The following is a 13,606-nucleotide window of genomic DNA, read 5'->3' on the forward strand; positions in this document are numbered from 1 at the left end:
TTCGACAGAGGTCCTACAAGGGAGTCAAGAAGCATGCATTCCTGTGATTTAAAGATGTAAGAATGTAAATGCACGATGGGGGAAAAATGTGGTTTCATTAATGTTCAGCTTTGGCATTTCCAGTGTGCGTATGCTAGACTGTACAGCTGTTGCTTTTCTCTTTTCATTATATTATTTACTTTAAAAATATGTATGCTATGTACATGCAATAGAGTGGTAACAGGATAAGTTTTTTGTCAGAGTTCTTAAAACAAATGTATGTTATTGAAACCTTTCTTAAGCTCAGTTGTTCTACTCTGTAAAGTACCTAGGCTCAAACATCATCCTGTTCAGAAAGAAACAGAATGAAATAACACAACTGGCATGGCTCAAACACAGGTGCTACAAATAAAACTATTTGACTTTACATCTGATTTTATTTCCACTACCATCTTCTAGGAATTTGGAACCTCCCGGAGCACCTGCCCCCGTCTGCATTGCCTCCCTCCGTGCGAGGTGGCCGGGCGAGCGCGGAGGCGGCTTCCTTCCCCTTCCCTGGGTGTCTGTTCTCAACAGCCCTGGCTGCTGCTAGCAGTCAATTTGTAGCTGCATCACTCTGTGTATTACTGTTCGCATCGATAGTGCAATTAATGTTGAAGTCAATTTTGGTGTTAATTTTAGGCCGTGATTAGTGTTGACACTGTGTCAAACTAACGGCATTTATGAGTGCCATGAAAACGAACATTAGTTAATATCATGTTTTTACTATCTGTTAATGGTTACATTAAGCCAAAGATCTAGTGGGAGAAGGTGTGTATAAAATTATATATATAAAACTTGTGTGTAATATATGTGTGTCATGCTATTCGGCATTGCTGGTGTTATTCAGGGAGCAAATGACATCTGAGCACTGAATCCTAATCACAGTTTGGAACATCAGAAATAATGATCACTTCTGATCGGAGGTTGTGAATAATTCATCTGCTTTGATTTTCACGTTCTGTCCAGTGATACTTTCTTTTCAAACCAAATGTGTTCTTACAGGAGAATAATGGTCCCACTTCTTATGGAAATACTATGGCACAAATCATTTTGCCAACATAAAAACAGTTAAATAAGACTGTTCTGGCTTTTATTTTTTCCTCCCTGTCTTCTTCATTCCTGGAGCTGCTGGGAATAGAGCCGTGGCAAGAGAAGCACTTCCAGACTGTGCCAGCTCTTAAAAGGAGCCTGTTTGAAACCACTGCAGCTTACCATCGCCCATTATTGTTCCGACAGTGCTCTTAGGTGATTAGCTCAGCCTGTCTAATTAACCTGTGAATGCTCCATTTTTTGGCATGCCACAGTTAACTTAATCTCATCACTTTTTTTTTTTTTTCTGAACTAGAAAGCTATCCTCCACTACCCATAAATTTAAACAGACTCTACATTGTTCATGGGGAAAAAAGCCTTAGCTGTGCCCTGTGATTTTTATTACTGGATAAATGGCACAAAATATAGTATGTATTGGGGATGCAAAAAGGCACACAAATTACTGAAGTGGTTCACTTTGCTTTCTTTTTTTAAAGAGCATATGATTGTACCGCATCATTTTCAAGAGTTTATGTAGTTACTGTGCCTTGGCTAAATAGTCTTTCCTATTCTGCTAACCAGCAGCAGTAAAGGGGATTTTGTTTGTGTGGAGGATACACAATGGCCGATTAGGAAGCTATTTGAGGACTTCTGCTATGATTTGGATTTTCTCAGTAGGAATTGTTTTGAGTATGGATGTTTTTGCACTAATGTCAAAAATCAAGTTGATGAAATTGAGAAAAATTTCTTATATCCTCAGTGAGATAGTGAGACTAATATGGGAAACCAGCCTAGCTCTGTCACTGGTGCAGGTGCTAATTCCTGCGCCTCCTGAGTAAGCTGAGAATACCAGCACTTTACTTAGTGTGTTGTGATCGTTGTGTAGGCTTCCCGCAATGCCCGGGCATGTGCCTGTCTTGCACTTCCCTGCAGCCACGAGGAAGGATTCAGTGAACACACACAGCCTGAGTGTTTCTCTGGTAGCTCACGTAGCTTGTGTTCCTCCTCCGGTGCTTCCTGGCACAACCCTGGCCAATGGCATAAGAGTCGCTGCTGGGGGGCGGCTACTTCAATACACCCCTGTGAATTAGTGTTAATTCTGTCCGGCGTTGGACGAAGTTTGTGGTGCAGTCTTAAAGAGAATAGTGCTCGTCTTTCCGTTGTATTTCTGTCAAGGAATAAAGTTGTTCCCTGAGGCTGGTACCAGCTTTGGCAAGAGCCCGCTTGCAGGTTTTAGTAATGGCAGAGAAAAATAAGCCTGCCAAATAGATAGAGAACTGAGCTGCAGGAAGCGATGGGGTACTGATGAGCATCCCCTATTTCTTAGAGGCTGATCTTGCAGCCTTGAACTTTGGATGTGCAGACTCTTTCCATCTACTGTTTCTAATTACAAATTTGCCCACCATTGAGAGTCTAAGGCAGAGATGCTTGATATCCAGCCTTTGACATCTCTCTTCCTCTAACAGTGAGGTCAGAAGTAGAAAGCTTACCTTTCTTGTTCTTCCCGTGCTTTTTTTGCTTTCTTTTTCTCCTGTGAAAGTCCAGTAACAGAAAAGCAGAAGTCCCAAGGTGCCGTCTGGTTGTGTGGATTTACTTGGGATCAACGAAGCTGCTCTTTCAGGCTCTGGACAGATTATCTATGTGACCCCTGGTGTCTTCACTAAGGAGCCTTTCGTTTGTGCCCGGTCACCAGCTGCATCCACTTGTACAGCATTAAAACTTACCCTTTCATTTTGCAATGGTTCTGGTATTTTAATGAAGCAACTTACTCATCTTTTGGGATTTATACTTCTCTCTTTGAAACTGCTGCAGGATCTCTCGCTTCCAAACACTACCATCCTAAGATGTAACTGTATAACTGCAAATATTCAAAAGCAAACAATAAATTAATCCCTTACAATATTATCAGTCAAAACAGCATTGAGTGAAACAGAGACCAGTGAGAAGGTGAACTGAAACACCGTCTTCCCGTTAACCTCAGCTCTCAAAAGGGAGGCATAAGGGAAGGATCTGACAGTAGCCAGCTCTAATATTTTTGGATCGCTGCCTGCTTTATTTCCAATGACCCTTTGATTAATTCCTCTGTCTTTATATTTTTTTTAATGACCCTATTATGGCATATCATATTGCAGATGCTGATTGGATCTTGACTGACTATTCTGCCATTTTGATTTGGATTAAATAGCACATATCTGTCTGCTGCTTCTCCTGTCTCCCCCCTCCCACTTTAGTTCATAATGTTCAGTATGCCAAGTCTCCGCACTGAGAATTTCAGCCCTCCTGATTGCAGAGGATGTGCAGTCGGCTTGAGGAATGTGTACTCAGAGCTTATGATCCTTGGGCAAGCTGAGACTGGGTGATGCATGGGGGCTTCAGGGGACGCTGCTATTTCCATCTGTTAATGACATTCCACGATGGCCAGCTCCCTCGTGCACTGATATGCAGAGGTGAAGAGATGGGAGGTGTAGGGCACAGATGTTGCTCATCTCCATAAGATGAGCCAGAAGAGATCATCTGGTGATTTACAAAGAAAAGAAAAATTCACTGCTAAAGCATTGCTTATCCAGCTGGAGCTGGAAAGAAGCTGCTGCCCTAGTTAGGAAGGAAAAGGGGAAGAGCCAAAGGAATAGAAGACAGAAAAAACAGAGGTAGTTACAAAATAAAAAGATTATTAGAATGAGGGCAGGGTGAGAGAGAAGCAGTGTGATGAGGTTCTGCGGTAGCCTAAACAGATGGTCAAGCATCTAGTAGAGCAGAAAACCCAGCCTAACCCTGTGTGTTTTGTTGCGTGGAATAAGAGCAGCACATGGTGAGAGGAGCATTTGTAGAATGTATTTTGGACCTGTGACAAATTCCTGAATGAACAGTGAGAGGGCTGGTGTTAGTGCCTTGCGTGGGAAAAAAGCAGCAGAGTGGAGGATGTGCTCCAGTGACCGCAGTAAGGCTCAAGTCCTGCCAGCTGTGCTCGGTACCGGCAGTATATATCAGAGCTCTGTTTGTGAAGTTCCCAAAGAAAACTGATAAAAGTGCAACACATGCAAGAAAAATGGCCTATGTTTTGGTTCCCTCTTTCACTACTTGAAGATATACGTTTACTTTTTTTTTTTTTTTTTTTCCCTTCTCTCTCTGTTCTTTGACTGCAGATTGGGATGGTGGCCTGGAAGATGACTCTCAAAACTCCTGAATATCCAGAAGGCCGTGATATCATTGTCATTGGCAATGACATTACATACCGAATAGGTTCTTTTGGGCCTCAAGAGGATGTGCTGTTCCTGAGGGCTTCCGAGCTTGCTCGGACACATGGTATTCCCCGTATCTATGTGGCTGCTAATAGTGGAGCCAGGATTGGTTTGGCTGAGGAGATTCGGCACATGTTCCATGTTGCCTGGGAAGACCCGGATGACCCATACAAAGTAAGGAGGCATTGGAATCAGAGGTGAAAACTATAGCACATAAGATAATCTTATTTTTACACAGGCTGTTTGAATAGAGAATACATATTTGCCAGACTGTTAGGTCCAAAGTTCTCCTTGCAGAATTGCTATCCAAAATGAATCGGCACTAAAGGATGAAAGAACCCCCAGGTTTCACTGGCCTCAGCTAGAGCCCTGATGCTGAGGAAGGATGTTCTTACCACTCTGTGGGATTAAATTCTGCTCCCTTGAAGCTCTCTTTTGGAAGGGGTTGCTGGAGGTTTGGAAGAGACGACAAATGAGAATCAGATGAATGAACTGTTTTTCACTGCAGGGATACAAATACTTGTACCTGACTCCTCAAGACTATAAGAAAGTCAGTGCCCTGAACTCAGTTCATTGTGAGCATGTGGAGGACAGTGGAGAGTCCAGGTAAGCACAGACCAGTCAGAAGGAAAATCTTTCTGTTTGTCCTTGGGAATACAAGAAGGTGATGTACTCACATCCTTGTCTTCAGCTAGAATATTCTTTAGGATCACCTTAAGTAGAAAGCCATAGCTCTGTGTGCTCAGAGAATGGAGCAAGAGAGTAAAAAGAGGTATCATGAGATGCCTTGTTTGAGATAGTGCCATGTTGATAGAGTGATACTGCCTAGGGGCCCTAGTCATGACTGAGGGTCTTGCAGTGATAAACACTGTATGATCAGGAAGATGATTCTTGGCAGAAGGCTTTCAGTTTAAATTTTGAAAAGAGCTTTCCTGCTAGACTCCATAGCAAGGATAGAAGAATTTCTCTGAGTGAAGACTAAGCCCTTCAAGCATTTTTATGGATTGGAGTGCCGTGGTTGCACTGAACTGTCTTACAACATATGATTTTCCACACACACGTTTACTCCAGGCACTTGTATCTTCCCAACTACATCCCGTAAGTAGAGCCTATGAAGATGAGGTACCAAGAAACTTTGGGAGCCAGAACACAGAAGCGGTGGTGCTCCTGGGGGAGGGAGGAGGATGTGTTTAGGAAAGAGAGGAACGCTAGTTTGCAGACCAGCAAGCTCTGAAGAACAAAAGGCTACTCCAGAGTGTGGGATGTGTGCGTGTCTGTGTGCAGCACAGGAGCCGGTGGCTCACTTCAGTGAAGCACCTAAGTACCTGCAGAAGTACTTTACTTAGCAAGGGCCTAGTAGAAAAGACAGAAGCCAGTCTGAGAAAGCTGGCTTGGGAAGAAAGGCTTGAAAAAAGAAAGTGAAGAAAAAGTAAGAGCCTAATTACAATCTCTTGTTCTATTTTTCTCCTTTTGGCTACATCTCTTCCTCCCTTGCCCTTTGTTCTATGATCAGTCTGCTCCTCGTATCCTGTAGGAACGACAGAGGAAGATTTCTCACAGACATTCCTCTCCTTTGGCATTTTCTCTTTGCAGTGCTGCTCACACATAGGACTACTGCTCCACGGTGCTCAGCAAGGCTGCAGAACGAGCTCATGTGTAGGTCGTGGCTGGGTATTATGCACGTTAGTCTTTGGAGCCTTAATGATATTTAGTCACTTTTCATTTTCTTTGTAGCAAACTGATTCAGCAAATCACTGGACCTTGTGACTCAAAGGCTGTATGTGTCTCCCTCAGGTATAAGATAACAGATATTATCGGAAAGGAAGACGGACTTGGAATAGAGAACCTCAGAGGATCTGGCATGATTGCTGGAGAATCATCTTTAGCCTATGAGAGTATTATCACCATCAATCTGGTAATCCCCCTCTGCCTTCTGTTCTTCAACCTATTGTCTGTTTCAGCTGAAAATCTTGCAACGAAATCCAAAGGATAGATATGGGATCAGACTTTTTGTTGATGTAAATTGGCTTATCCCCATTGACTTTGAGCAACACTGTTTGCACCATTACAGGTCCAGATCTACTTCAGACTAAATTTAAAACACCTTTAGAAAGCAGTCATTTGATTTCCTGTTTGTTCTATCTATAAGCTACTGCTCTTCTTCTTTGAAATAAAATACATACATTACCAGATACTTTACGTTATAAAAAGAATAGGTTCTGGAGTTTTGCAGGAAGAGAAAGCTTTTGTAGGCTTGAAATACAGAGATGGACTGGTTTTATCTAGGCATTTGAATTGAAAGGTTTTGGCTGTGTGATAGGATAAATCAAGTGTGGTCTTTTTTTTTTTTTTTTTTTTTTTTCTTTTTTTAGGTTACATGTCGGGCAATTGGAATTGGGGCTTACCTTGTTCGACTAGGGCAGAGGACTATCCAGGTTGAGAACTCGCACATAATCCTGACCGGCTGTGGAGCCCTCAATAAAGTAAGTTTTTACATCTCTAACTGATTCCAGTCTTAAGAGCTATGTGAATTGAGTTGGTATTTCTGTGAGTTCAGCCTGAGAGTTAAGGAGCTGCGACCACTGTATCTGCCAGTACACTTGGTCACTTGTGCTATTAGATATGGAAAAGCTGTGGATAGGGTAAGGCCCAGAGGCTTAATGCACCCTTCTCAGTCTTCTCCAGCTCAGGGCTGTGTCACAGGGCAGTGTCAGGGAAACTTTCTTGTTTTTGTAGTCTTTATTTTTTTCTTCTTATTCTTTCTTCCTTCTTTTTTTTTTCCCCAGTTGGAAAACAAGTCCTTTCATGCACCTCTTTTTTTTTTTTTAATCTTTCCTTAGAAGAACAGCATACTGGTAGCCAGGGGCCCTGCATCCTGGCTGCAGGTTGGACAGGGGACCTAGCCAGAACTGCAGGTTCAAGGAGGAGCCCAACAGCTGGGCAGACCATCTCCCACCCACTGTGTACTGTCACAAAGGAACAGGATTGTTTCTAGTGGCACAGGGGTAAATAAAAAGTCAGCAAACTTAGGGGCATATGAAACCCCACAGCAAAAAGATGGGAGGATTGCCTCCTGCACATGTGCTCAGGTGAGACACATGTGCATGGGTGACATGGAGCGTGCAGATGGCTGTTGGGTGTGCTTGTGGAGCCAGGTTACCCCGTGGGTTTTGGTTGCATGGGTGTGTGGTAGTGAGTGCTGGTGAAGTGGTGAAAGGCTCTGATGTTTGGGAGGAGGCCTCTGACAGGGGAGTGTGGCCATGTCTGGAAGACCTAGATTTCAAAATGTGTGAACCAGAGTCACCCTGAGCTCTCAGCCATCCGCAGGGCGTTGCTTTAGTACTAGGGGAGCTCTGAAGCCTGAGTGCGTGGCTGGAGATCGTCAAGGGCTGAGACCTGCTGGAAATCTCAGCTGGGGGGCAGGGATAATAACGCAGGCTCTAAGGAAACTTACTGCTTTCACTGCTAAAATGGCTCTTTCTTTCTCATCGAAGGCGATTTTTCTCCCGTGCTGCCCCACGCCTATTAATATCATAGCCCGCAGCTCCTTGTCTGTAGCAGGCAGGGCTCGCAGCCGACTCGCGCTCGCCCCTCTCGGCGCGGGCTTTGTCCACGCGGGCGCCAGGCTGGCGCGGGCGCGAGTGCCCTCCCCGTTGTGCAGCTTTGTTCCCCGGCGCTCCCCAGCACCTGGGGTGGCTGTGCTTCAGCACACGCTGCGTTTCGAGGAGTGCCTGCCCTACAATGGGAGATAAAAGGAAAATAATCGCGCGTTGAATTACTCCTCTGAATAAAGGGGCTCTGCAGAGAATGAAGCATTGATCCTATCAACTCTAGTACGCAGCACCCTCAGTTAGATCTCTTACACACATCACACACACCTGCATCAATGGAAGGAAAAGAGGCATTTGAAGATTCATCTTTTAAAAAGAAATTGAATCAGTTTAGTGCTTGCTGAAGTGGAATATGTTGCCTGGTTCCAGCTGTCATTTGGTGGGGATCGGGGCCCTGCAGAGTTTCCCAGATGGCAGGACCAGTGTGTTTAGTCCTCCTCTTTTTACTCTGTTCTTTCCCGGTTCAACTGCATTCTTTACTCATGGAGTGAGTGTTTGTTTTTATAGGACTAGATTAATCTCACTTAATTTTAGGCATTTAAAATTTAACTAAATTAAGCACCTGTCATCTGTCATCAGTATGGGCCAAAGGAGATGCTTTCTGGGAGGGATTTTTGCCATCCCAAGAGCTTCAGCAAGGGAAAATGTATCGTTTCCTCTCCCTCCCCACAGCCTGTTGGAAAGGCATATATATTTATGTAGGCAGTAAACCTCTTCCTGCCTAAAGGTCAGACAAAGGAGGAACCTAGTGCGGCCTACACAGCTTTCCCAGAAAGAGGCCTGAAGCCCAGGCCCAATGTAAGTTTGCCTGTCCTTCAGTAGTGTGAGGCCGGCAATCCACACCTGGACACATCTGGAGGTTGTATAATGTGTCTTGCTAATTCCTGTGATCTTCATTTTCCGATCCCTGCAGTTATATTCAGAGCTTCTTGAGTGGATCCAGCTATGATTGTGTCCCTGAACTGCGTCTGATGTAGTGAAATGACCTTTGGGGCTAATCCGACATGGCCAAACTCACTCCACTTGAGATTTTAAGCAGGGTGTGATGCAAAAAGTGAATGTTAATGCATTTGCATTGTCTTGCCCCCAAGGCAATATTGACTTATCCTGCATCTCCTACTTCTTGTATTTAAAAAGTTAAACAGCTATCCCTTGAATTTAGAGGGACAATTCATTTGAATTTTCTTTTGGCTAGAAGTCAGGCCTGTGTCAACTAGGAGTTAGTTAAATACTCGTCTTCTGTGGGACTGTGGAAGCTCTTTGGACTTGATGCGTCTTTTTTATTCTTAGTAGTGCATGAGTAAGACTCCAGAAGGGTCCTACGGTGGAAACCCATTGTGATTTTCTCTGTGGAGCAAGTGAGGCTTGCTTGTAGCGGATGAGATGTTGAGAAGAACCCTATGCAGCAGTGTCAGAACTTCTTGTGGACATTAGAAGGTCCCTTATTCAACTGATAGGGTCTTGGGTAAAGGTCATGACTGAAACGTACGAAAATAAACGGAAACGGCTACCTTGCCTGACAATTGGAAGTGAGTATTTTCTAATACAGTTGCATACAAATATTCCTTTCGTGTTTCCCAGTTAAATGTCAAAGATTTGGGACAAAGTTTTTCATTTCTGACTTTAATTATTGTCTCCAAATAGGATAATGAATGTAACTTACATGTAGTCTTGTGTCTGCATACACCTCCTTGTCAAAATGTCATCTTCCTGTAAGAAGAGAATGTGCTGTGCAGAAATGCTTCGGCAGCAATGGAGACAGTCAGGCTTTCAGAGAACAGTGTGGGTTTTTTGCAGAAAGTTGTTTGTTCTTTTTTTTTTTTCTTTTCCTGTGGAATACTGAATTTTTTTTCATATACGAGGGAAACAGAGGACAAGCATTATGTGCCAGCATATCTGTTGCTGCTCTTGTTCATTATCGTTATATAAAACCAGCCCGAGGGTTTAGGTGTAGAGGGAAAGGTCCAGCTGCCAAAACCAGTCTGCAACCTGTAACTTAGAGGATGAGCTCAAGGTCGGTGCCGTTTTTAGCTGAAGCTCCTGTTTGGTTCTGGGGGTTGCCTAATCACGTGCTGGCTGTTCACTGCATCTGTGTCAGTGCTTTATAGGTACAGAGATGTATCACCATTAGACACCTGGCATCGGGCAGGTTTAGGGATTCTCTCAGCCCCATTGCCTGTCAGGTGTAAGAAGGAAACTGCGCAAGAGCTGTATGAGATTCCCCTCTTCTCGTGATTAAACTGTCCTTGTTTATAGCCCAGGCCTATGAGCTGGGGAAAGGCTTAAGGAAAAGGTGTGATGCTCTCTGGTGGGGACAGTGCTCTGCCTGTGGGGCACTGGGGCTGCGTTTCGTCTGTCCCCCTTTTGTCTTCACCATCGCATTTCAGCAGGGGGTGGAGAGGTGGAAATGACATTTCATTCCTCTCCTGTGAGTGTGTGCGTGCGCGTGTGCTGAGCCCGCTGACCCCCCTGAAAATTGAAATAATGATAATGCGCGTCTCCTGACTGCATCAAAGTATCAGCACATCAAAAGCCAGGAGGCATGAAATGCAAATGATAAAGTGAAAGCAGATGGATTGTGCATGATCGCCTGATGCCCAATGAATTTTAAAAGGTGCTGGTTCACATGGGGAGAGGGGCTGAAATAAACACGTTATCCCTGCAATTTTTTTTTTGTTCTTGCCGCTCACTCCTGACAATATTTTTTCACACTTCAGCGAGCAGCCACTCCATCTCTCTCCCTCCCTCTCCCTCTTTTTCTCTCCCTCTCTTTCGCTGTCTACCTCACACACGTCTCGGGTCATGTCGCCGCAGCTCCGGTGGAAATAATAAGATATAAACCACGAGGTTGTTATTTGCATAGAAATAGCATGGAGCCCCAGGCAGCATGGGAGAAGGACACAGAGATCATTTGTCTAAAATTTTAATGAAAACTTTTGCTGAGGCAGAGATTTTTTTTTTTTAACTTTCCCTGCCTCCCGTTTTTTTCCACCTCCCTCAACTCCTTTTCTTCGTCATAAGCTTAACGTGGTTGAATTTCATATGAGATAGGTGACGTGCTGCCTCTCACTAGTAGGTTAATTTCCATTGCTTTTCTTTTTAATAGAAGTAGGGCTGAAAAGCCCATCGCTCTCAGTCTAATGTGTATTGCTTATATGGTTCAAGCTTTCAGAGCTACATTTCATTTCAGTCCTCACAAGGATCTTCCCAAGTCTGTTTCTGATCTATTTTTAATCAGTTTGCACCTTGTCTTTCACGTTTAAAAGAAATTCTGTCTTTAAGACAGTTTTGTTAGTGTAAACAAATGGTGACTTTCAATCACATTTTCTCTATGGAATTATGTTCTAGACTTTTTTCTTTTTCTTTTTGGGGGAGTGGAGGGTACCAGCTTTGGCAGAGATTTTCAGGAACAGCTACTAATTTGAAACACCTCAGTTCATTGTGTTCAGCCTGGTATCTCAAGCAGTTATTTCCTGAGTGCTAACAAAGAGCTGTCCCACACAGCGCACTTCACGATGGGACAGCTGGAGTGACTGGTCACTTCTAAAAATGTTGATTTGGGTTGATATACACTGCAGTGATATATGTTACTATTAAAGGGAGAATAGCCTGGCCTGAAGGGCAGGAATATGGAGAGCATTGGCGAGTGGAGTGTGCCGAGAGGAAGCATCTCGGCATTGCCAGCTTTCATCAGAGCTGCCAGCAGAAGGATCCTGATTTGATTCGGGTCAGTACTGCGCTGCTCTAGTGAAGTGCAGGAAATTGCATAGTGGATTATCATGGAAACACAGAAAGTTTTGTCTTAACTCCTGTCGGACACTGGCTGACCACATGTTGGGTGAGGTGAAGGAAAAGCATCTAGCCAGCAGATTGTTTTGTTAGCTCAACCTCTTAGCTTTATTTTTGCCCAAACTTTCCAGATCTGGGCTGCCTGAAAGGTTCCTCAGGCCCTGGGTCTGTCCTCTGTTACGCTTGTCCCTGGGGCCCCGTGGCGCCAAGCTGTGAAGTACCAAGTGCCCAAAACATCCGTGTCCCATGTCCCTGGGGGACTGTTGTGAGAAGAGGTTTGGCTGCCGTGTGCATCTCCGGTGACTGTAGTGTTGCCCTTGCCTTGATACGCAGCAGGGCTGCTCCTGTCGCAGGAGGGACGCGGTTCAGTGGCAGCATCTCCTGCGTCTCCACTGGAGGCTCTGCAGCTCACTCAACCATAAGGTTACTACTCGCTCTGCTTCAGGACAAGAAGTGCCTACTGCGTCTGCTGTACTCAAAGGTCTTGTTTATCTTTTTGAAGTTCTTTCCTTGCTGTGTTGTTTGCTTCGTACTGGGTCTGTGAAGGTAAGCTAGGACAACTAAAGAAATCACAGAACTTCCTTTCTGAGAAAAAACCTCTACCTTGTATTTTGATGACTTTCCCTCTACTGAAGAGTGCGTGATCAGAGCATCTGCCTCCAAAGAAATTCCACTTGTACGTTTTGCAAAAGCACTGCACATTGCAGCTCCAGCACAAGCTCCTGTCGAGAGCAATGAGTTCCCATAGCAAAAGAGTGGGAGATGCACCCATGGATTGGGCCAGGAGCTATGGACGCCAGCAGATGAGGAGTCGGCACAGCCTCTCTGGCTGCTGGGCCAGTCCAAAAATGTTGACTGGTTATGTAGAAAAATAAAGAGTAATTGGTGAACTTGGAGTAGACTGCAATCATGCACAAAAGATAAGAGGGAACTGCAAAGAATGGCCTCTTATTCTGTGGTTTTATTTATGTGCTATTAAATAAAGTTTAGGTTAGTCTCCAAATTATGATATAGAGGAAATGAAAAAGCACCTATTTTCAGCTTCTAGCAGGATTCAAGTATCCATTCTTATGTATGGAGCTTCATTGGGTACTAAATTAATAAAATGGCCTTTCATCTCTGGATAACCTGATGTAAATCTGTCTAATGTTACCTACAGGTCCATGAGCAGCACTGAGTTAGCTGCTTCTGGGAGTGTGTGCACATGTGGTCAGTTACCTGCTCTTCCTGGAGAGAGGGTAGCGAATGGGAATTTTGCAGCTACAGTACAGCTTGCACTGTCTGGGAAGCTATGCCAGGTTGCTCTTTGCATGTGTTGGCTGAGTGTGTTGGTGGGGAAGCATCTTCTGATGGATAGTTTCAGGCTTGGTTCCTTGTCCATCAGAAGCCTTATATGACTGGTAATTTTGGAGATTCTCTCTCATCAGCTAGTCTGCCCCGTATTTTGACAAAAGAATCCAAAGAATCTGGTTTGTCAAGAACGTGCAAGCATCTCTTCCCTTATATTCATTTTAAAGGGAAGTTTTTTCAGAATGTAACTAGTGGAAAAGAGCGTGCCAAGCACAAGCTTGACAGATGTCACCTGCCAGGAGTATATGTCCTTGTGGAGAAAGAGGCAATAAAGGCAAACCGTCAAAAACCCCCAAAATATGAAAAGTTCAAATCATAGTTAAAAACCAGAACTCTAGACTTCGTTTCCCAGTCTGCAGCCAAATGACTGCCTGGTTGTGGTATGTCATTTTTGATCAAAATGGATTTGGCTGTTACCTGCTGACACTTTGGTCTTCAAAGCTCAGTTCATTTCTATTTGCAGTGTATTTTGAGCTCATCAGGTGGGAAGCGCTGTAGATGCAAACACTATTAGAGATAAGTGGGATGGTACCTGCAAGCGGTAGTGCGCTGCTGGCGTGGCCATCT

General features: G+C 44.2%; 1 protein-coding gene across 14 annotated transcripts in view; it reads left to right on the forward strand.

Moving 5' to 3' along the window:
* ACACA (acetyl-CoA carboxylase alpha) overlaps positions 1–13,606 on the forward strand; it is a 159,514-nt gene that overhangs the window by 100,533 nt on the left and 45,375 nt on the right. For all 14 annotated transcript variants that reach the window (XR_009960407.1, XM_062592431.1, XM_062592424.1 and 11 more), the window contains 4 exons: positions 4,194–4,463; positions 4,798–4,895; positions 6,084–6,204; positions 6,662–6,772. Coding sequence is in view for 13 of the 14 variants with exons in the window: in XM_062592431.1 (XP_062448415.1) it covers positions 4,194–4,463; positions 4,798–4,895; positions 6,084–6,204; positions 6,662–6,772 (600 nt within the window). In the remaining variant the exon portion in view is untranslated. The remainder of the gene's footprint in view (positions 1–4,193; positions 4,464–4,797; positions 4,896–6,083; positions 6,205–6,661; positions 6,773–13,606) is intronic.

This window comes from Rhea pennata, chromosome 20 (assembly GCF_028389875.1).
Source record: "Rhea pennata isolate bPtePen1 chromosome 20, bPtePen1.pri, whole genome shotgun sequence".
Lineage (NCBI taxonomy): Eukaryota > Metazoa > Chordata > Aves > Rheiformes > Rheidae > Rhea > Rhea pennata.